Below are 23858 nucleotides of genomic sequence, written 5' to 3'. Positions count from 1 at the left end.
TCCAACCTAACCCTCCCCTGGCAGAGCTTAAGCCCATGGCCTCTTGTCTGACTGGGAGAAGAGACCGACCCCCCCTGGCTCCAACCTCCTTTCAGGGAGTTGTAGAGAGTGATGAGGTCTCCCTTGAGCCTCATCTTCTCCAGGCTGAACACCCCCAGCTCCCTCAGCCCTTCCTCACAGGACTTGTGCTGGATCCCTTCACAGCCTCCTTGCTCTTCTCTGGACCTGCTCCAGCACCTCAATCTCCTTCTTGAGCTGAGGGGCCCAGAACTGGACACAACCACTGCTCCAACTACGCAGTCCCTGCCTTCCCCCTCCAACCTTCCGCACCGGCTCCCGCACACAGCCCCGCTGCGCACGGTTTCACCGCCCTCCCCTCACCTCGTCCCCCCGGGTATCACGCACTCTACCCCAAGATGTCCCGTCACACCCTGCCCCAAAGCTCTCCGCCCCGGGCTCCAGGCCCTGCCCCTCTCCTCTCCTCCCCTCCGGAGGGGTGGGCTCCGCGGGGCCGCTCCGCGCTTCCGCCGGGGGAGCGGTGCAGGGCGGAGACAGCGGCGGCCGCCGGGGCACGCGGTGCGGATAAGATGGCGGCGGCTCCCCTGGCCGGGCAGGCGGGGGTTGTGTTGCGGGACCTGGCCCTGAGATCCGCCCGCTTGCGGGGCAGCTTCCCGGTGAGTCAGCCCGGACCCGGCCGACACATCCCGCCGGTGTGTTCCTCACCCAAAAGCAGAGGAGGGGAGGGCTGCGCGCTGCGCACCTGGCGCTCCGCGGTGAGCTGCCCTGCACCCTGTCCACCTCACCGCCGCTTTTCAGACCCCCTTGAAGCCGCCTTTCCCCGCCCTCACAACCTCCCCCTTCTACGTGTTCTTGTCTGGATGGAAACCTTTCTCCTTCCCCCTTGGCGGACCCCGGGCTGCTGCCCGCAGGATGCGTTTCTCCCGCCCGCAGCCCCCGCTCCATCGCACCCGGAGCTTTGCGGGGCCGAGGCAAAGGTCTGGGGGTCACGCTGTGGGTGCCCCTCGGCTGGGTCAGGGCTGAGCCCACCAAAGCGTGAGCTGAAGCACCAGAAAGCTTCCCTGCCCCTAAAACTGAAAGTACTTCTTAATTATTCTCGTCGCGGGAATAGGTGACACCTCGCACCTCGCTCCAAATGGGTTGCGGGGGGCAGCATGGGGTGGGTTTGGGGTTTGTGGTGGTGGCTGAGGTGGGGCTGGGGTGAGGACCCTCAGATGTGCTCGCCTGGAAAGGCCTCTCCTGGCTCTGCCTTCCCGGTGGTCTGGAATTTGAGAGGTGTGAAGGGGAAAGAGTGAGTGGAGCTGCTTGGAGGGCTCAAGGTTTTTATCGGGAGTTCTTTATTCACCTCAACAGCAGGAATGTTGAAGGCAAGGTGAGGTACGTACGTTTTAAGACAGCTCTAGTGCCTTTCGCAACCATCCTCTTTATTTGTCTTATCAGATCAGCAGCTTCACAGGAATCTCCTTTGGTCCACGCTTGTGAGCATAAATATTTTCCCTAAAGCTTCTGGAGTGAGCAGAGGTTGTTTCTGGGCAGTTCTGTTCCTTGGCTGCCAGAGTAGGGCTGCAAGGGAGAGCTGCTGGATAAAGCTCCGTGTTGGTGCCAAATGTAATGTGCATTACATGCATCTCCTTTTCATGGTTAAGTCATTGAACCTGAAGGAAGTCAGCTAGCTCAGGTTTAAATCCAAAATTTTTCATGCCCAGCTTTCCTTTTTTAATGGTGACTCTAGCATTTGGCAGTTCAGTGCAATTGATACATTGATTTATTGTATATATAACGTGTATGTGCACACATACATATGTACACATCAGTATATACATATATTTATCTGTGTGCATACATGCATATTTAAATCTATTTGTGTTGAGCAATTTTGTCAGTCCCAACAGTGTCTGGTGTGTATTAAATAGTTGTGTGAATTTAAATAATTGAAGATGTATTCCTGCCATCATGGTTTATGTGACTGATGTTGCAATAAGGAACTTGGAGGTAACCTCCCTCTTCTCATGTGTATCCTCACTCTTTCTGTAGGGCTCTGGTACTCAGTTTTTGTAGGGTTTGTGTCTGGTCAGTCATCTCAGGGGTTGAGCTTGGTTTCAGGCTCTGTCTTTACCTGGTCCTGCAGTGGGGATTTGAATTAGAGGTGGAAATTAGGAGTTCACACTCTATTTGGTCATCTCTTAAAGTTTGGAGTGATCCTCCAAGTTAACCTGCTGAAATCGCTGGATATAAGCTTGGATTCTCAAGAGTGTTCTTGGGATATAAAGGTAGCAAATTAAAAAAAAAAAACAAACCACAAAACCAAACCAAAACAACAAAATCAAACAACAAACATACAAAAGACCCCAGACAAACAAAAAAACCCGAAACAAAGCAACCAAACAAAAAAACCCCCACAACAAAAACTTTCTGAAATGTTTTTTGTGTATTACCTATGAAGTAAAGGTATTGCACTTGTATTATAAATCACATTTTCTTCGTTCTGTTTTTGAAGTCTGGCAGATACTGAGAACATCTCTCAAGATGTGTGTTTTCCAAGTAGTCTGTTTTCAGGAACCACATCAATACTGTTTAACAACAAATCAAGTTCTTAGTTTCAAAGCAAAACACCCTCCTGTAGGCAGGCCTTCATTTTTGCATTGTTACTTAGAGAATTCACCTCTAAATCATCTCCTAACTTTCCACTGTCTCAGGCTTTAAACTACAAATTCATCCGCCAGAATCTGGTTTCAAAGTATTCTTTGTTACAAAGCAGCAGGTGAGGGTGTTTTACTATTTTGTATCACTCACTATTTAGCTCAGACCAGAAATTACTTTGTTCCATTTCCTTATTTATTTACCATAAACAAAGAAGGTTTGTCCTCTTCTCAAAGCCTATTGACATTGTTCTTTTCACAGGTAAGGTTTTACATATAATATAAGGATATAATAAGGAATTATCAGATCTTAAACTCTTGTTTTGGTAGCATTGTGAGTAGCACATTGTTTGGTAGCATTTGATAGCAACTTGGAGGGAAAGATTTAAAATCTTTCCATACAACTTCCATTGGAGTGGTGGTTGCACGCTTTGCATCTGTTGCAAAAATTCACATTATTTCAAAGCTGTTGATGTCCATATCTCTGTTTAAGCTTTTTGAGAAGTTTGGCTGTCTACTGTCATACTCTGCACACATGTTTTCCTCTACACCTTCAAGGATGGAATAAATGGTACTTGATCCAATCACTTGAAAATGTTTTATTGTCCTGCTCTCCCTTTGGCTCTTTTACCTTTTTTCCGACTGATAAACATTTTTTCCACTTTTGACTTTTTATTTCCTTGGTAGATTCAGTCCTTTTGTGCTTTCGGAGTTGAAATCTCACCGAGTGTTTCAAGAAGATAAAAGATAGTTTTCAGCTGTTTGCAGTGCATGTGGACAAGGGTATTTAGACCTCCTCTTGCTGGAGCAATATTTGTAAAGAGCTGTGACAAACGCTCCAGGGACCACTCTGCAGCAAAATTCGATCTTGTTGGCTAGCAACAAATAGGCTCCATTGAAGGCTGTTTATTTGAATGGGAGTTGGATTGGACCCTTCGGGAGAAAGCTGTGTTTTCAAAATAGCTTCAGATGCAGTGGATTTCAGTGATGAATATAAATAAGGAACAATTAAATCAGAATCATAAATATTGCTTAAGGTAACGCTCCAGCTTTTCCAGCACGGTGTGGTTGGCTGGTGCATTGTGCAGCCCCAGCTTAGCCTTCAAAACACTCTTCAGTCCTGCCATAACATTTCCAAATTTCATGCATATTAAAAAAAAAATAAATATATATATATATATATAAAAGGTGGGGGTGAAATACGGAATTAAACAATACTTATATACTCATTATACTGTTATATAATTGCTGAATGTTGTATATGATAAAAATAGGGAACTGTACAAGGTTGCTCATTGCAGGTGCCTTGAATTCCTAGGCCTGAAAACCTATAAAGCCTCATGAGTGCTAAACAAAGTTCTGTCTTTTTTAAGAAGCTGAGTTTTATGATCTTCCGTGGAACAGAGAAGGTTATTGAAAATAACTTTCAATTCATACCTCTAGAAGCCACTTCAGTGCCCAATTATTACTTTTTCTTGGCTTTATGTTGAATTCTTGGAAGTTTCTTAATGGTTCTAACTGTTTCCCTACTTGGCTTTTTCCTGGCTAATAGATTTCCTATACTTTTTTAAGGTTTTACATTTAGAGGCAGGTAATACATGAGCCTACAGTCTTTCACAAACAGTTTTTTCTATAAAAACTAAGTACCTAAACCAAGTGACTGCAAAACCCTCTCCAAACTTTACACAAAACTGAAATAAAAGTCAAAATGGAGCAGATGTTTGGCACACACCTGTGTGGCAGTGCCATTAAACACGTGGTCATCAAACATCAGACTGTGGCTTTAAAAACAAAACAAAAGTTAAAATTATTTTTTTCCAGTTAGTTTTATGCTGATGGAACTTCTACCTTGGGAGCAGTCTGGCTCCCAGACATTCATAGCTTTTTCTTGAAGGAGAAAAGCTGCACTTTATTTACTTTTCTTTGTACCTCCTGTAGGTACAATCAGGGAATAGGGCTAATGAGATGAAAAGTGGCAGTTTTCATGAATATGACATGAGGTTGAGAATTAGCTGGGATACCTGCAGTCTTAAACCTGGCTGTGCATGCATACAAAGCCTTCCTCCAGCTGAACTCCCAACCAGTTTACCCAGAGAGACTCCTGATCTTGCTTGGGTATATTTAGGATTTATTAACCATTTTTTTTGCTATAAAAGCAAATGTTTTTTCATTGATCTGCCTCCTGAGGCACTAGGTAGTGTCAATAGACAAACTGTGTTTGCTTTACAGTTATCTGAATGATTGTTTTCTTCTTTCTCTGGAATATTGTCAATGTGTGTGCATGTCAATTATTATTATTATTTTCTTTTTAATTTTCATTTGGTCTTCCTGGCAGATGACTGCCAACAAGGATGCTGTCAAGAATGTGTCAAGATGTTGAGATACTTTTGGGAGCAGAGAAAAGCGAGATGAGGGTTTAGAAATACTTGGGGTTTGGTTGTTTCTTAGATCATTTCGCCCCTAAATTTTCTCCTCTCTTGTTTGGAAAGTTCCTTTTCATCAAGAAAAAAAAAAAAAAAGATGAATCTCCCCTTCTCCATTTTGGGGACTCAGTTCCAGGATTACTTAACCCCAACTGATAGGTATTTTTGTTGCAGTTGACCACACCTCTGGTGAGTACTTCAGCTCAATATTGCCTCTGCCAGTCCAATCTTTCTGTGCATATTTGAGACTATAATCTGCAGCTTTGAGCACATACTGTAAGGATTTTCTCCTGAAAATTTCTTTCTTTAATAGTCTTCTGAGAAAGACAATTTCTATCCATCTGTGAATCAGCTGTATACTCCTTGTGTATTCCCTGCTCCACAGAGTTTAGTAAAACACAGGAGATAGAAATTATGTTTTCTGTGCAGCTGATCATGACAGTAACTTTGGAACTGGTAATTAAACATTGATCCCTAATTACTAGCTGGGTATTGAGCTGATTTTAACTAGGTAACACAGCAGGACTAGGCATGAAACTAAGAGAATTTAAGGAAAATGTGAAAAATTCCTTAATAGTGGAGGTATTGTGCTGTTGAATAGGTAGCCTTGAAGTCTTTGTTGTGTGAGTGATGGGTGAAACAGATTCCTAACTGTGAACTGAATCCCTCCTATAATATGGGAATGGGAGTAAAAGAACTCAAGATTGGTGAGGTTTTTGTGTGTGTTTGGGTGGTTTGGTTTTCTGTTGGTATTTTTATGATATTGTGCTGATCTTGGATTATCAGTGGCTAGTTCACCCTTCTTTAAATCTTCAAATAAAATTTTATACTGACAGGACAATAGATTCAGTCAATAAAAGCTTTTGAGTTGCACTTTTTGTTTGTTTGTTGGGTTTTTTGTCTGTTTCTTTGTTTAAAAGGTGCTACTTTGTTGAGCAGATTTACCCATGAGCTTTTTTTTCCCTCTCTCTGTCAGTTTGCTTTATGCCTGCTCATAGGTTTCTGAAAATATGAGAATGTATCCCAAACTGAAATTACCTTTTGTTTTATTTCTTTGAGCTGACAGTGTAAAAGCTTAGAATCCAAACTCATAAAGCTCTAGGCACTGTTCTTATTGGTCATGATTGGGTTATTTCACTCAAAGACTATTTCATTTAGGAAGACCACATTTTAAATATTTTGTGATTGATACATTATTACTAATTTGAATTTATTTACCTTGCACATTGGCATTACTTGGTGCCAGATCAATTTCTGTTCTCCCTGTTTGTCTTTAATTTGTGCATTAGTGATTTATTGATTGGCCCTGGAGAGCAAAGTAGTTAAAATTTACCTCTATCATTTATATCTTTGTATAATTAATGATTTGGATTTTACCTTTCTGCTTTTTGTAATGAAAAGGTATAGATTTGTGCTGTTTACAAGTGGAGGTTATGTTCACATCCTTATCAGGTTGATTAGTTTGTACAAGAGATGTTTGCAGTGAGCTTTTGGTATCTGGAGAATGAAGAAATCACTCTTTTTATATAAGTGCCAAGGCATTTTAAGGTAATAAAACTGGTGGTTTATCTGATGCAAGGTGGAATAGACAAAATATTGATCATCCAGATTCAGGGGGCCATAATTCCGTTTGCAACACATGGTTTAATTTTTTTAAGCCATTAATGTAAATGTAAAAGTTTTATTTGTCTGAAAATTGGAGACTATCAGTAGCAGCAATTTGAAGCACCCATTCATACAGAGTGCATTCAGAATAGTTCTGGAGCAATAAGCAAATTCATGGGCACAATATTTGGGAAAAATGGAAAATGACAAAGTATTACAAGAGTAGGTAGCCTGGGAGGAGTGTAAGCAATTAGTAAAAGTTTCCATTTGTGTCAGGAGGAGAAAGGATTGTTTTTACTGTAGTTAATTTACTTTTGATATCCAAATCTTGTCCACTTAAATTCCTTGTGAGATGCAAAAGTTTTGTGAGAATTTCCAGGAATGGAGAAGTAAGGGAGGTTTTTGATCATGTTTTGGTTTGTCTGCTTACCCAGAACTTTTGGCTAAAATATATGAAGCTGCCAATTAAAAAGCAGACACAAATTACCAGTGGAACACTTACTCATTTGAGCTCTTCCTCTGAGGGATTCATGGACAAAAGAACAGTTTAAATTGACATTGCTAATTTAGTGGCAGGAAGAAAAACATTTCCCCTTTGGGGGAAAAAATGCTTCTTGAACACAAAAGATATAAAAGCATCTGTGGTATTCCAGTTATGGGAAAATTTATGTGCAAATTCTAGATAACAATGATAGGTAAAGGTAAAAGTAGAAGATACAGATAAATGTTTATGAAAATTATTATAATTATTATAAAGTATAAAGAACTATAGGCTAAATATAGGCTATTATAAGGAACAGGAAAGTTTTTGTTGTCAACAGATAACATACTTAGCTTTTTAAGGTCTGAAGATGACATGAAAAATTTATTTCCCCTTAAATTTTCTAGCTTCTTCAGCTGTGCCACCCCAAACACATTGGGTACAGTGAATCTGTTTAATTGGATTCTTTCACGCAGAGTTTCAGTCTGGATTTGTTTTTCAGTTAAATGCCTCAGATTAAAATAGTCTAAAGTAATGTCATAAATTTGGGGAATAGAGGGACCGATTATCTAGGGCTTATTTAAATGTGATGTGAAATGGTGTGTGAGAAGGCAGCTGGAATGCTTGATCTGGAGAAGGTTTAAGAGCTGGATTAGCAGGCAGAGGAAAGTTCTTGACACTGTCACTGTACATGTCTGCCACAGACAGCTTAATCAGCAAGGATCACATGAAGCTTCAAAGAACTGGAGGAAGCCTCAGGCCCTGATCTTCCTGGGGAGCTGAATTCCCTCCAGTATCTGCTGGAGTGACTCTGCAGCAGGGGACAAGTAATCAAGTCATCCAGGAGGTTTCTGGTGAGCATTGATAACAACTTCCTAATGCAAATGGCTGAGGAGCCAACAACAGGAGGCTCTACAGGACCTCATGTGTGCAAATAAGGAAGAACTGGTTGGGTTCTGGAGATCAGGGCAGACTGGATTTATGAGTGGGAGATGCTTGGTCAAGCTGATGGCCTTCTCAGTGGGTTAACTGCCTTGGTAGTTGAAGGAGGAGCTGTTTATTTTGATGGATACAGTTTGGGCTGTAATAAGGTGCTAAGAATGAGGCTAGGAATAATCCCAGCTTCTTTAAGTAGTACCATCATCCTTGGGGTTGGAAGTTGTGCTTTAAACCCCTGCTCCTTCCTTTTCCTCCATGTAATCAAGCAATATGTTTTAATAAGTTTAGCAGTGCCATTCAGAACCATGCATGCAGCACCAGAAGTTTTCTTAAGGTTGCATTTAATTAACCTGTGATCTGTGTTATTGCTGTTACACTGCAGGCATCCACCAAGGGCAGAAAAACTCTGGTGCAGAACCTGCCTATTTGGGATTTTTTTTCCATGTCCTCTCAATTATTACTCCTCTGCATAGTGCTAATGGAGATGTGATTTTAGTCAGTCCATTTTCAAAATCTTCTAGTTGCCTGATAGTTTATTCAAGGTGACAAAAACATTGCAGATAGAGGTGTCAGTCTGTCAGGGGGGGAAGTAAAGAGTGAGGAGTTCTCTGCAGCCTTGCAGCCTGTTAGAGATGATGGATTGTGGTGTCCAGTCATTTTCAGCATTTCTTCCTCTTGCTATAGAGATGTCTCACCTCACACCACATTGGTAGCATCTGTTAAGAGGGAAATAAAATGAGAGTTTGTGTTGCAAAAGCAAAATATGTGTTTATAAGTCCCTGACCTCAGTAATGCATCTTACTGCTTGGAAGATATACTTACAAAGATACTCTGAAAGACCATCCAGTTGACAAAGAGCTTTTTTTTTTAGACCTTTCTTACAGCAGTGGGAGATCTGAGGTGTCTCACTGGATATTTGTCATAGAGGAGCAATTGGCTGGAGGAGCAATTGGGAATGTCTGAGCCTGCAGAGTTGGCACTTCCCTGCTCATGTGAATTTTTGGATGAGAGGGTTTCTGCTTGGTGACACTTTGGGTTTCTCCCAGTGACTGAATGCCTTGTTCATTACTTTGTCTTTTAAAAGCAGCCTTTTTGGGTCAGCTTTGGCTTTGCAGGTGACCTCTTGTTGCTTGGTGCCTGGTTTCTGTTACCAGCTGACAGGCAGGCAATATTTTTAAAGACTTACTCAACAAATGTGCTTCTGATCTCCCTTTGCTTGCTGTCTGGCTTTTACTGTACCCCCAGCTTCCATGTGTCCATAAGTCTCAAATCATTCCAAAAGGCCAAACACGGACAATGAACTCTCCTGCGTCTCCAGAAAGCAAGAAATCAAAGATTGCTTTGTTTCAGGGATGACTTGAAACAGACAAGTTATTTGCCTGGAATGTTTGATCAATGGTGTTAGAAATGTAGGAATCCACTTTGAGGTCAGAGTCTTTGATGATGAAGAGATGCTGCTGCTCCTCGTGTCCTGAGCTTGCTTTGAGGTTTGAGAATGGCAGCAGGGTGAATTTCCAGTGTGAATAATGAGAAATACTGATAAAGAAATGACCTGCAAAGGAAAGAGAAGTGTTAATAGCTTTTGGCTCCCTGTGAAATGCATACTTACAAAGATTATTCCATGGCTGTTTCAGATTTTGCCCCAACTGCCCCAAAAACCCAGAAGGCTGCCTTTCTCCTGTATGTTCCCTTGAGTTTGTTTCATGTCAAAGCCAAATGGTCTAATTAAAACCAAAGTTTGTTTACAGTAAGAAGTGTGAAACATACAGATTTAAACAAAAATTGTATGCCAGTCAATTTTTGGTGGTTCTAGGATAGAAGCTCTTACAGCCAATTCTGCACTAGTCTGTTGAACCTGCTCTGATGTAGGCATGAAGTAAAACTTTCTCTGGATACTTTTTTATATTATTTTATGCTCTTGCTGTGGGCATTTGCATCTTCATTGCTTGGGAGTGTTGTGCTGCTTAGTGCTCAGAAGTCATAATCTTCTCTGATGGCATAATTGGGTAGCATGGGAATTATCATGATTTGACTTCAAGTATTAAAGAACTAGAACACAAAACTGTGATTATGTTTCATATTTGCTTCTCTGTGATGAGAAATGGAGCTCAAATGTCTAAATTGGCATTTTATTGGTGCTTTTCTTAAATGCCAGTGATCTGACACTGGAAAAAGTATTCCTCCAGGGTGTGGTAGGTGTGAAACTCTTCTTTGATAGATGTGACTGGATGAGGAATTCAGAAACATTTCTGGTCAACCCCATGACCATGCTTTGAGTTTCCTGACAATTCAGGAATCTTAATTAGGAGGAAGTACAAAAAATTGATAGTTGGTGATACTCTGGAAAGCATACTCTGTATATCTCACTATCGGTGGTAAAATAGTTTTAGAAACTTTTTTCCTCATCATAGTGAATTTTTAAAGCATTTGTTCATAGTTACATAGAAGTATAATTTCAGTCTTGTAAGAAAATTAGGAATGGAAAACACTTCAGAAGATGAGAACAAAAAAATTTCCCCTCAAGATATTGAAAATAAGAGTATTTCTGATTTATGTGGAGCATTTCTGATTTATGTGGAGAAGATAGCTCATTTCATGTTTTGAATATGTGGTGCATATCACCACCAATCTTCTTTCATTTGCAAAGGCAGGGAATGTATTTCTGCAACTGATTCTCCTGTTGTGTATGGTAGTGAGTTTATTTTCATCAGATACTTCAAAGCCTTTACTTTTTGGGTCAGGAAAGCATGCTTTTCCTAAGGCTTTGAAGTTTTAAATAATCAAAACGAATATAATTTGACTAAAATTAATTACTAATGCAAAGCAGTGGTACTGATGGCTAGCACATTGAGAAAAGCAGAAATTGAACATGAGAATTCATATTCTTGTTTCCTTTGCCCAAGCAAAGGCTGAAAAATGATCCAGAAGAAGTTTCTGTGTGCACACTTGCTTCTTGGGCACATCTGGGTGTAGAGTAACTATTTGTAATACTGTTTTATTCAAATGAAGTTTGGTTAAAGGATGCAAAACAAAACCCAAAAGTTTGACAGATGTTTTCTGAAGTGAGTGGGGAGCCATTTTTCCTACCTAGTGCAAAACAGCCCCTTGAGTGGACTAGAAGCCTTGTGTTTGGGTAGGCTGCTTTCCTTTCCTGCTTGTTATGTGACCCTTGGCACGTTGTTCAAAATCGAGAGGTTTCTGCATAATGTCACAGAATAAGGAACCTGCCTTTTTTTTTTTTTTTTGGCTGCCTTTTCAGAAGCTGCTAATGATTCACTGAATGTTTGTGGGGTTGGAGCACACTCAGCTCTGCTCAGGCAGCCTTTAATTGGGAAGCAGAAGGCATCAGAGAATTTCTCAGTGTCAAAAGTGTGCTGTCACTTAATTTGCAGCAGTTTCTGTTTTCATGTTTGCATGTGCACAGAGATCTCTATTCCCCTGAGCAGAGGTGCAGGATGCAGGCAGGCAGGAACGTGGCTGTGTCCTGCTTCATTTGGAGGGCAGTCTGCAGCAGCCTGGCTGAAACAGCTGCTGAACAACAGGCTGGCAAGGTTTGGAAATGAAGAAATTAGGTCAGGGTCTTAATACTTAAGAGGGTGTTCTTTCCACCATCTTTGTTTTGGCTTTTGAGGACTGCAGCCTTCACAAAGCCCTAGCTGCAGACCCCCAGGAAGAGCATCCAGGTGGTGGCTGCTGGGATCTGCCTTGCAGTGCCCAAGGATCTGGGCTGAGATTCTGGTTTTCTGAGATAAGGAGAAGAAGGATGGCAGGAGTCTGCCCCCCTGCATGTTCGTGGAGCTTAGTGGGTGGAAGAGTGTATTTACAGAATAGCTGTCAAAATCTCTGTGTGTAACCAAACTGTGAATAAGTCTATAAAGTGTAATCATAACTGGAGACTTTAAATCTGCAGTAAGTGAAGGACTTGCTTCGAGTTCGTTCTTGTCTCTGCTTCCTTGCATGAGGAGTAAACAGAAGGATAAATCAGAAAGCTGAGTTTATAAATGTGATTTAAAGGCACATTGGAACACACTGGAACAGAACTGTGTGGTTTCTTTTATTTTTTTTTTCTTGAGCTAATAACCCAACTGAGTTCTGCAGTGTAAGAACATGCTGTACCAGTTCCAGGGGAATGCAGAGGTTAAGCTTGGGATCAATCAGTTTGCAATCAGACTGCTGAGAAAAGGACAAGGAGGAGTACAAGATAAAATCAAAAGAACATAGTAGGACACAAAGGTACAGAAGGAAACGTTCAGGAACCCTTGAAGTAAAAAGGTTTCATGCAGCTGACAACTAGCAGGAACATTCAGGAGAACTATTAAGGGAAGCATTATGGTTTTGTCAAAATAACAGTTCAGGATTTTCAACCCCACTTCAATCCTGGCTACTTTTTCTGAGAGACTGGCAGAGCTTTATATAATCCTTACCATTTTATCTGCAAAAAAATATCCAAGATCTAGATGTGATGCTTCTAAAACTTTGTGGCTTTCATGTGCATATTGCTGTTACTTTGGTAGAATGAAAAAGTTTCTGAATAGATGCTGTTCCAATTTTGTTTGCAATCTCTATGGGTTTGTAAATTCAAGTTTCAGAATTGTGAATGATATGTGAAGGAGTTTGGTGCTATCTTCTTGAATCCTCTTCTGTTTTGGTAGCATTTGTTCAAGTGCAGAAAAATTTATACTGGCTTGTATTTGAGTCACTGCAGAAAGATTTAGAAGATGACTTTTAATGAAGGAGATAAATAAAGCAAAGTAAGTCTTGGCAGTACCCAGCCACTTCGGGACTGATGGATGAACTCTTGACATCCCTCTTTCCCAGAGAAGGGATTCCACTATTGAGAGAGGAAACAAAAAACTGCATCATAAATAAAAACTGTGTGGAAGCATCATTATATGTTTCCAAACAGAATATTGACTAATATCTCTGTTCAGTTGAATATATTTTTTGGTGGCAGGAAATGTTGGTTAAAGGGTGGAAGAGGTAAATCCTCCTGAATATTTCATATTTTTATTAATTAATTTATTTTGAGGTAGTGAATAGTAAATGAAATGCCCCCAGTCATGATGATATTTAAGTTTTAGTCTTGAAAAGAGATCTCAAGGAGAGCCACATGTTTTTAGACCTTGCCAAATGGACAGTTCACCCAGTAAGTGAGTTTTGGGAAGGTTCACCCACTTCAGTGGGTAAATTAAGAGAGAGTGAGGGAGCTATAAATGGTTTCTGCAGGACCTTGCCACTTTGAACTGTCCTCTATTACACATAAATGTCTTGGCTTTCTCACTCTGACTCCAAGTGCACCCTGCTGCAGTCTCTTGTGCCTGACTTTTGTATTTTCTCCTTCAAAAGAAGAAGAAGAAGCCTGGCTTATATGGCTGTATCAGGTAGAGAGTATTTTATAGGTGTTTATTTGATATCAATTGCTGTTCATTTCTATGATATTACTGTAATAAAACTTCTTTGGCAAGACCTGAAAGTTGAAGGAGAAAGCAATACTGTTTCTCATTTATATTGTGTATGAATAAATGATTACAAATTGACAGATATTGCTTGTAGTGATTCTTTTATTGAGTGAAAAAACAATTTCTATTTCCTTCTTAATTTAGGAACTTAAAATTCTGATGAGATGAAAAGAGAAACCAGTCACACCTCCAACACAAGCAAAGAGAAATTACGACTTAGAAGCTGCTTTTGTTTTCTGGGCCGTGTTGCACTGCATTAAGTCTACATTTGGATGTTTTTTTATTAAACTATTCCTATGGATAGGTTAGAATTTATTAGGAACAATCAAAAGGTACAATGGGTAGCAGGGTGCAATATACCACGTTCTTCATTGTCCCTAATCTGAGTCCTTCATCCTCTCTCTGTCTTGGCGAGCTCAGCAGAGCTGGTGTTTTATCTCAGTTTCTTGAAGAGCCTCTACCTGCTGGAGCAGACATATGTCAGCATGTTCTCAGTACAGCCTGGACCTCTTCAGAGGTTTCTAATGCACTGGCACGTGTATATCAGATGGAGATGTTCACTCACCTGGCTACAGGAGGGTCAAATCCTTGGCTGTAACTCCCCATGCACAGATGCAAAGTTTGCTGCTGCAGCAGTAGGTTTTTAGGGCCAAACAGTTCTGAAAACCTGTGCCTTTTCCAGAAGGCTCATCCTGAGGATTCACTCACTCCCAGGCTTTTATTATTCCTCTAAATAGTGTACAATATATTCTGGTTTAATTTGGTTGGAAACAATTCAACCACCTTTTATAAAGCTTTATGGAACTCATCAATACTGCCTATGTCTGTCTAATAAGGGTTCAGTAAATTAGCATAATCATTAAACAAATTCTCATTCTGTTAGTAATTTGTGACTGCCTGTTTCTCAGCAGACAAGTGATGTCAACTGGCATTTATTAGTTTTTAGCATGCTTTGTTATCTCCATGTAGGTAATCTTGTTCCTATCCTTGCTTTATTATGTTGCATTAGGCTAATCACTGCTGCCTTCCCACAGAAGTAGTTTCTCTTCACAACAAAGGATGAGACAACTAAACATTCCTAGTTAAAATAGCTTCCTTTTCTAAAACTGACATATTACTTGTTCAGGAAAGCTCTTCCCTTTATTTCTTTGATGTTTGTCACCATCTTGATGTTTCCTGCTGTGATGCACTGTGATTCCTGCCTTCCTAGCTCTGTTTTGCAGTGGCTCCTATTAAAAGAACCTTGTAACATCACAGGAGAGATTGGCTTTTGCTTGAACTATGTGAAAGTCTTCAGGGGGAGATTTAACTTAAGTGCTTGTTTTGATTGTGTAAACTAGAATTCAAATGGTGACAAAAGCACCTTATATAGCAACAAAAAAATAAACTCATTTGACTGTTTTAAACTGTAGACTTCTGAACTTTTTTTTCTGGAGTGTTAGGGTTCTTTGCAAGTTAAAGGGGGCTGTACAGCTGGGTAAAGGTATGTCAGGATGTATGGAGGAGTGGTGGGGAAGTGTAAACTGCTGCCAGCTTTGGTTGGGAAACTGAGGGGTGTAACCAGTTATCCTGGATTTTGTGGAAGCACATGGGGAGCAACTGGTTGCTTACTCAAATGTGCCTCTATGTAAATGTCCCTAAACTGCCTATAGATCAAGCTGATGCACTGCTCCTTCATGGCTTGAGGGTGGATTAGTGTTTTCAGAGGCTTCAGAATGCTCAGTTTTGAACAAGTTAATTTGAATTAACTGAAAAACAATATTAAGGCAAGAGCAGACAAAGATTTTCCAAAGTAAGATGTAGCTTCAGGCTTTTCTATCAAGATCTTCTCCCTCAACATAATGGGTAGATTTTCAGTAATGTGCACTTCTGAGCAGAAATGGTTGCCTGTTTCACTCTTGAAATTTTTAAAGTTTGCGTACTTAAACAAAACAGAGGCTTTCCAAGCTTTTGGCCATGCTTTCAACTGTTTGGGTAATTCTTGTAAACATTTTAACAGTGGAAATCCTAATGATGTTTAATCAGGGCTCCAATTTCTCTATTTTTTTTTTTTTTTTTTCTGTGCATCTAAGAATCATTTAATTGTTTAGCACAGGCATTTTGTTTCAGAGTCAGATGGCTGTTAGGAATAGTAATAATTTATCCACCAGAACAGGCTGTCTTGCTTTAGTAAACAATGATATGTGAGGGCATGTTTCATGTTTGGGTTGGTTTATTGTTTGGTTTTTGTTGGGTTGTTTTGTTTTGTTTTTTTATTTCAATTTGAGAGTTACATAAACCTTAAGAGTTGCAGCAAGAGATCTCACTCATTCTGAGAAGTGAGTATACAGCTCAGTAGCATAAAGCAGTGAATTGCCCCTGCAGTTTATTGATCAAGATGTCATAGCCTTTAAAGAACTAGGAAATGTGGTCTTTTTTTCCTCCATTCTCTAAGACACACTGCATTTCACTGCTCAAGAAATGTCTTAGAGTGTGTTTTAAGTGATAAAGTTGGAACTAAAAGGCCTAACTGGAGTTTGTGTTGCCTTTGTTTTAATTCAGGTAAAGTGAATTCCAATTTATGAGAATAAATAATGGAGCTTAAAAGGTCTTCAAGTGTATCACTGGAAGATTTTAAAATAAAAATGCTCACTTTTTTTTTTATTTTTTATTTTTATTTTGCACAAAAGTCTAGAAACCAGGTTTGTCAGAAAAATACTTGGCTCACAGAGCCAAATTTATCCTTTATGGATAGAAGTCTAGATTGAAGTCAAAATGCACCTCCCTCCCATGCTGTATCCAGTCTAAAGTGAGGAGTTTGGGATGTTGATGGAAGGTGGTTTCCTCTGTGGCTTTTAAATAGGATCTTCTGGATGCTAACTCCTGCTCTGGAAGATTAAATTTATTTCTTTGTGGTAGCCAACAGGATGGTATATTTGCTCTCTTGGTTTTCATAATGTACTCATATGTATTTGGCATTAATAATGTTTGGAGAGATGGGCACGTGTGGTTTGACTTAATATGGCCCATATGGTAACTCCTCAGTCTTACCTTGAGTCTTTCCATTTTCTTTTGTGCTAGAAATACTGATTTTCATACAGACCAAAGTGTAGTAACCTCTGTATGTTTGCTTTTCCTGGCTTACATTTGTGATAAAACCTTCTCTGTTTAGAGTTGTGCCTTTTTTTCTGAATTTTTTCCTTGTCAAACGAGCTCTGCAGGTACCTATCCTTTAAGTCAGCACTGCCAGCAAACCAAAATAAGTGTTTTAGTTTGTTTTCAGTGGCCTTTGTGGTATATTTCAAGTATATGACCTAATAAAATGTGCCTGCACCCGAGGTGGTTTATAGGAAGGTGGTTGTATTTCTGATGGCTCCTTTTTGATAGGAACTTCTTCTACAGCTTTGTCAATTACAGCAGCTGTTTGTCAATAAAGATAATAAAGGTTTACTTCTCCCATTGATGAATGGTGTGCAGTTTCATTACTGTCATCTTTGTGTATCTATTTTCTTTCATATATGCCTGGAATTGGATTACAGGTCAGAGCACACAAATTGAATCAAATGGAATGCTGGAGAATGTGGTGGGTAAGCAAATAGATTTTTTTTTTTTTTTTAGATAAGATGGACTAAACACATTTCCTTTTTATTTTGGCTCTGGGATGCTTCTAAAGGCCTAGAGTTTTTCTACCCAAACAACTTACAGTACATATCAGCAGTTAACAGTTACAATATATTCCATATTTATGTATACATTTGACATATAATGTATAGATTATTTGCATTGGTAGGGCTGTTTTACACCAGCACAGGATCTGTTAGCATAGTTACAACTACTTTACTTCAGTGGAGCAGCAGAAGAGAAAGGGGAAAAAAGTGGTATGCATTTCTTTGACCACCTCCACTGTCAAGTGCTTTTAAGAGATCTTTGTTTCCTGAGGTTAATGCTGGCTTCCATTCATCCTCTGAATGAAAACAGGATGGTGCATGTCACTGAAGTGTCTTCCTTTTACCAGCTGTGCAATAAAATGCATTTAGCTGGATTAATATAAATTAATATAAATTAGAGCTGCTCAGACTATAGAGCTGTGTCAAAGGATGTTCAGTTATCCCAGAGATTTGCTTAGTGATTGTTTTCTTCTTGTTGTTAGCTTTATTTTCTTTAATTGTACTGATGATCACTGGATTTTCTTTCCCTAGCTAGAATTATTTGACATTTTCCACAAGGACAGGCTTGAGCTGAAGAGGCTTGCAAAGAGAAAGAAGTATTTAAGGTTAGGGTTTTGGGTTTTGTTTTTCACTTAAACTGTCTGAATGGGAACACTGAACTTGAGATGGCAATATACTTAGGCAATGTGGATGCTTTGCCAAAGCAGTTCATGTGGAATTAAGCATGAAATTGCACCAAGTTTTTGAAATTCATTCATGTCTTCTCAAAAGGTCTTGGTTGCAATAGAGACAATAATTTGAATCTCTGGTTGTTTGTCAAACGTGACCTTTTAGTTTTCTTTGTTTTGACAGTTTCTTTATATACTTTATACACGGAAGAGAGTTAAGCAATTAATTCATGTTTAAAGGAAATCTCTGGTGCTCAACAAGTTGGAGTTGTACAGATAGGCACTGAGGTCTGCCTGCAAGTGCTGCTCTCCAGCCCTTGTTGCTATTTTCAAAAATTAATTTTTGGAAGAACATTACAGCAGTTGGCAATCCTGCTGGCTAAAAATGTTCCCATCACAGACTGCAACTTTCCTCCTGTGAGATGCTGCAGCTTCAAAAAACCACTGTTGGTTTAGTTTTTACATGAATTTATTTCATCCTATTGTCTTCTGCTCGTTTATTCATGAAAGCTTCTCTGTCTTACCTGCTCCAGTGTGGGACCTGCTACATCAATGTTCTGCAGCCCTATTTAGGTGAAATCATTGGTGTTGGATTCAACCTGGTTTTAGCAGGGAGGCCAAAGAGTAAAAAAAAAAAAAAATTCTGCTGAGCTGATACCTCAGCATATAGGCTCAGATAAGAAATAATTAGGAGTCTGGTTTAATGAAGTTTGCATTGGTGATGATGCTGTTGTTTTGTGGTTATGCAGAACATTTATTTCCAAGCAGAGCTTTGTGGAAGTAGTTAACATGCAGTTTGCAAACTTCTAGGTGAAAATATTGACAATTTTTCCTGGTTTTGTGTGTGTTTGTGTGTTTTCAAAAAGAAGCACTCAAAAGATACCTCCTGGGTCATCTGAAAGATGTTGCACATCAGAGTGGTTAATGCTGCATAAATAAGGACAAAGATGTTTCTTTGTTGCTGTGTTTTCTAAATATTTTATTTCACTTATATGGAAGCAGATTTCTGCTATAAAACGTACTTGTAGTTCCACTCCTCTTTAACTATATTGCTATTGTTTAGCCCATTTTATTAAAATAATGAAAAGCATTTTTTATTGCCACATAGCTGCTCAAGAACTGGCAAACTGAGTAATGGAAAAATAATGGAACTAATCTCCAAATACATTATTTGTGAATGAACTTTAGCATTTTCTTTTGAATACAACCAAACAGAAAGTTGGTAAAAAAGAGATTTTGCAGGTTACATGAACAATCAGGGTTTTTTTTTTTCCAGCAGAGGTCAATAAAGCAGTGGTACAGTTATGCACCATTATCAAATTAACATTAACATTATCAAATGGAGATGTTTGGCTGCTGGGTGAGTATCCCACTCATTTCCATGATGCTGTAGGTATGCAGTTGGATCAAGCATGGTATCAAGTTATTTAAAGTAGTAACTTTGAACAGAAAGCTCATTCAGATCAAAACATGCAATTGCTTGTAACTGATTTTCTGAAATCATCACCAGTCCATGGGTTTTTGGACAACACCAGTGTGATTTCTGACTGGTAGTGACAATCTTCTGGGAAAGAGAAGCACAGCTGAACCCCAACCACATGAATTTTCTGCTTTTGGAAAATGCCAAATAATTCTAGGCAGCAGGAGAGAATCCAGTGGGAAAGCTGTGCTTGATTAAATAATTCTGCCCTCATCCCACCTCATGTTAGTGTTCAATTGAGGCCTTTTGTTTCACTTACTTGAGTTTTGGGATTTTTGAGGCTGCTGTCAGGCTCTAAAGAAATGTTATGAGTTGTAATAGAGTCCTGTTTAACTATATTAATCTCTTTAATAAACACTTATTTTAGAATTTTAATCTTCAGAATTACCTTATTAGGAAGGATTTAATTCCCCTTTAGCACTTTATAATGATAAATAATAAATATTATAAAAAGATGGATGTGTTACTAGTGATGTTTTTCATAGTTTTATGTACTGATTTTTTCTTAAAGGTTATTTGTGATTAAAAATAAAGGAAATAACCTCTTACAACCTATCTAGCATATCTGAATCTCAAATAAGAGCTACTCTCCATCTACAATATGTATAGCAATACACAGCACACATAAAGAGCTCGTATGAAAGTTATTCTTTTTCTTGTTGTAATATAAGGTCTGTTGGAAGAATTCAGCAGAGCCATGAATGATATTTATTTTAGCCTTTTAGTAAGAACTTGCTTTCAGAAGACTAAATCCTTTAGTTTGAGTTTTTTTCTTTATTCCATTCCATGAAAACAAATTGCCTGAGTTTTCATTTAGGCTCACTGGTGTGATCTTAAGGTTTGTTTTGTTTGTTTTGTTATAGAAACCAGCTAACATGCTAGGAAATAAAATGCCACTTAAAAAATAAAAAAAGTTTAGAAAGATAGAAAGTTGTATTTAAACCTACACCCCTATTTTGTCAAGCTCAGGGCTTGACAAAAGTTAATATTCAGGTTAAAGTGTATTTACAGTACTGAGAGTGTAAGTTTAGCAAGATTTTTTTCAATTTTTTTTTTATATTTAGAAAAAATGTCTTAGCACAGAAAAATGCAACCAGTGGAAAACTTTCTAGTTCTTGCTTCTCATCTTCTGGAGATGAAACAAAAGATGTCACACGGGGAGTCAGTTTTTCCTAAAGTCTGCAATCTTATTTCTAGTCTCTTCTTCAGAGGCTTCTGTGACAGAAAGGACTTGTACTTCAATGCAATCTTGCAATAAAGAGACAGATAAAACACTGAAATATTTTACATTTTTGGAATGTAGTGTGCTTCAACCCTAGACAAAGCTGTGTGCAGAGATCTGACAGCTGTGTGGTGTCTCCCAGTATGATTTTCTGACTGGTATGTGGGGAGAGGAGATAAAAGTATTCAAGCAGAGAATAAGCTGGGAATAGAGGGTGGAGGGAATCAATAATGAATGGAAAGTCTTTAGAGGCTGCCTCTGCTTTCCTGCACTTCTCTCCTGCCCCTTTCAGCTTGACATGGTTTTTCCTCATGGTAATTTACAACCTAATCCTCATCTTTCAGAAGAGAGAGGAGCACATGGGTGAATCCAGCAGTGCTGCCGAGAGCAAGTTAATTGTTGACAAGAGCAGTGCTGCAGAATGGGGAAATAATTAATACAAAGGCTGCTGGATTATTATTTTCTGTGCTGTTAGTGTCTTCCTAGTAAGTCTGGAAGGGAAAGGATGGATTCTGTCTGCCTACAGAAGAGCAGGTGTGGGAAATAGTTTTCTTTCCAAACTTTGGAAGACTCTTGTCTAGTCTGTCCTTAGTGCAGTAGCACTGCTATGGTCAGTCTCACTTGTATCTCATTTGTGGCTGTAGAATGTGTGAAAATTTATGATGCCCAAGAAACTTTGGCAATTTAAAGCCCATCTTACTCATCAACTCTTGTTATAAAAGTATTTCTTATGATTTGGAACTTATCTGGCAAGGATTTTTCAAGGTTCTTGTACTAATAGATTCTTTTATTGCTATCCTGTTTAAATTGTTCAGCTATATATTCAAGCAAAACATTTTTGAGGTGGGAATTAATTCAGAGAATCATCTGTTAACTCAGATTTCTAACATCTCATGGCCACTCTTTTGTGTGCCTTAAGCCTTAGAATGCATGTTTGCAACTGGTTTGGTATTTCAAGATGGTCTTGAAAGAGTAGCTGTCTTCATAGGTTCAAAGCTTCTACTTCATTTCATCTCTTGCAACTACTTTATTTTGCCTGCTCTTTTCAAGACATATGGTGTGTATCCTGCAAGTGCTTTAAAACAAGTTTTTCATGTTCCTTGCTCTTCAGAGCTTCTAATACAGACTTTGACACAGTTGGTTTCTAAATATATTGTACTACTGCACACAGTGGCATGTTGTACTAATTCATTTTATGGAGTAGTTTGTTCACAACCTGGAGTTTGTCTTCTGTGAAAAGTGTTGATTGAAAGTCCTCAGCTGGCACTCAATAAGATGGTCTCTCTTTAGGATCACATAACACAGGAGTGGGAAAAAATGTCTGTGCTTCCTAACATCATGTTTCTCAGCTTTGCTTTTCTGTGCCAACAGTTCTTGGCCAGATCTTCATTTCATCACCCTTAGGACTGCTTTGACAGTTCTTTCAGATGAGTTATACTCTTATTTCCTATCTGTGTTCCTTGGATGTATCTGATTCATAATTTATAAAGGAAATATTACCATAATATCTGTATATTAATTGTTGAATTTGTGTGAGAGAGCAGACCTATGCCCATATGCTTATCTATGGATGCACTGTATCTGGACCTTACCTGATTTTTAACATCTCAGCAACGAGTTGGGGTTTCCCCATGGAACATTTTGAGGAATATTTTCAAGTTGTAAAAGGGATTTATAGCGAAAGCTTCTGTAACATCCCAAGAGGGTGGCTGGGAACAGCTTCTTGGAGGGTCCTGTTGGAGCTGTTAGGTTTCCTGTATTCATTAACCAGTCCAGAGCCAGAGATACCACTGGAGGGATGCACAGCAGATGGGTGGCACTGGAGACCTTTCTTTAGCAAACAAAGAGAGTTTCATTTGCTTTTCATGCTGTTATCTCTGTTCCAGATCTGTTGACCTGTATTATTAGGTGGTGGCCTGTTGCAGTCCATATTATTTAAGAGAGTCCTTAAAGCCTTCCTGGTTTGAGCTGGCCCTGGAGATGTCACTTGAGACACTCAGTTGTGTTGCAAATTCCTTACCTGTTTAATTCCTCCCCCCCCAAAAAATGGGAAAACAAGTTGTGTTGAAAGAGACATTTGGCAATAGCAACCAAAGTCTGCCCCAGAACTGGGAGCCTTGTGTAGCTTTAAAAAAAAATAAGTCTGTAGCTTTCAGAGTGCTTTATATGCACAAATGCTAAGAAAATGCACTTAGGTAAATCAATATGTATTTTAGCTTTCCTCTGAATGAGTGTTATTTACCTGCTGGCTGTAGATAAGAGTAAGGCTGAAGAGCACTGTTGGCTGTCTCATGAACTGTATTTAATGAGCATTATGTTATTTTCCCCTCTCATTTTTCTAGGCTGTTCAATTAACCCCCAGACGATGGCTGAACCTCCAGGAGTACCAAAGCAAAAAACTAATGGCAGACCATGGGGTTACAGTTCAGAGATTCTTTGTAGCTGATTCTGCAAATGATGCCCTGGAGGCTGCTCAGAGACTGAGTAAGTTGACTGATAATGGGAGGAATCTGCTTTAGCAGAGAGCAATCTGGAAAAGAAATTGTATTCTAATAAGTTGTACACAACCTTCAAATTGATAATTATTGAAAAGTTTTGATATAGTGGCCAGACCGTAAACATATGTTTAATTTCATATGAGAACAACAGTTTAGAACAGTGATATTGCTTTATAACTTTATTTATAAAATATTTTGTATGTAGCGTGTAAGATGAAGTCTTTAATTAATGTTATTTCTGTCATTTTTAATAACTCAGAACTCAGAGTGACTTAATTAATGGCTTCAGAGGAAAATTTTGTGTTGTTGTATAATTGATGAAACTTAAGGAATTTCAGTAACCAAACTTGCCTAAACAGTTTTCAAGTAAAAATTTGCTCTATTAAAAGGAAGGGAAAAATTGTAGATTCCCCTTTTGTTAAGATATTCAGAACCTAGTTGGGCAGAAAAGGAAAAAGGAAAGGCATTAAATTATGTTTGCCACCCAGTTCTAACTCTGAAAGAAATGTTCCACTTTAAGTTAATAGTAGTTTGAATAGTTTATTCTTTTAATTTAGCTTTTTTTTGATATATCATACATCAAAATGCCAGAAGACAGACATTATTGTAGTCTGTGTAGTAACAGGAAGGGTTTTTTTATTATGTTTTACGTAGCACACAAGCATCTTGATTAAATGCATTTTAGTTTTGCACACTGGAAAGCAAATTAACACAATTTACTCATATCAAAGGTTTTGTCAGAGCTCAGGTTGCTGAACAGGATTAGCACAGTGCCTAGC

The 23858-nt window shown here is 39.0% G+C and overlaps 1 protein-coding gene across 2 annotated transcripts in view; it reads left to right on the top strand.

The window, feature by feature from the left end:
• The first annotated feature begins 401 nt into the window (after window positions 1–401).
• The window catches only part of SUCLG2 (succinate-CoA ligase GDP-forming subunit beta), a 113899-nt gene continuing 90442 nt past the window's right edge, over window positions 402–23858 (top strand). Inside the window, exons 1-3 of one of the 2 annotated variants that reach the window (XM_071756258.1) lie at window positions 402–674; window positions 17083–17130; window positions 22924–23065. In XM_071756258.1, coding sequence (XP_071612359.1) covers window positions 417–674; window positions 17083–17130; window positions 22924–23065 — 448 coding nt within the window. In that variant the 5' untranslated portion in view covers window positions 402–416. The remainder of the gene's footprint in view (window positions 675–17082; window positions 17131–22923; window positions 23066–23858) is intronic. The other variant, XM_071756261.1, reaches the window with a different exon arrangement.

This window comes from Heliangelus exortis, chromosome 12 (genome assembly GCF_036169615.1).
Source record: "Heliangelus exortis chromosome 12, bHelExo1.hap1, whole genome shotgun sequence".
NCBI lineage: Eukaryota > Metazoa > Chordata > Aves > Apodiformes > Trochilidae > Heliangelus > Heliangelus exortis.
This window is presented reverse-complemented; position numbering and strand designations above follow the sequence as displayed.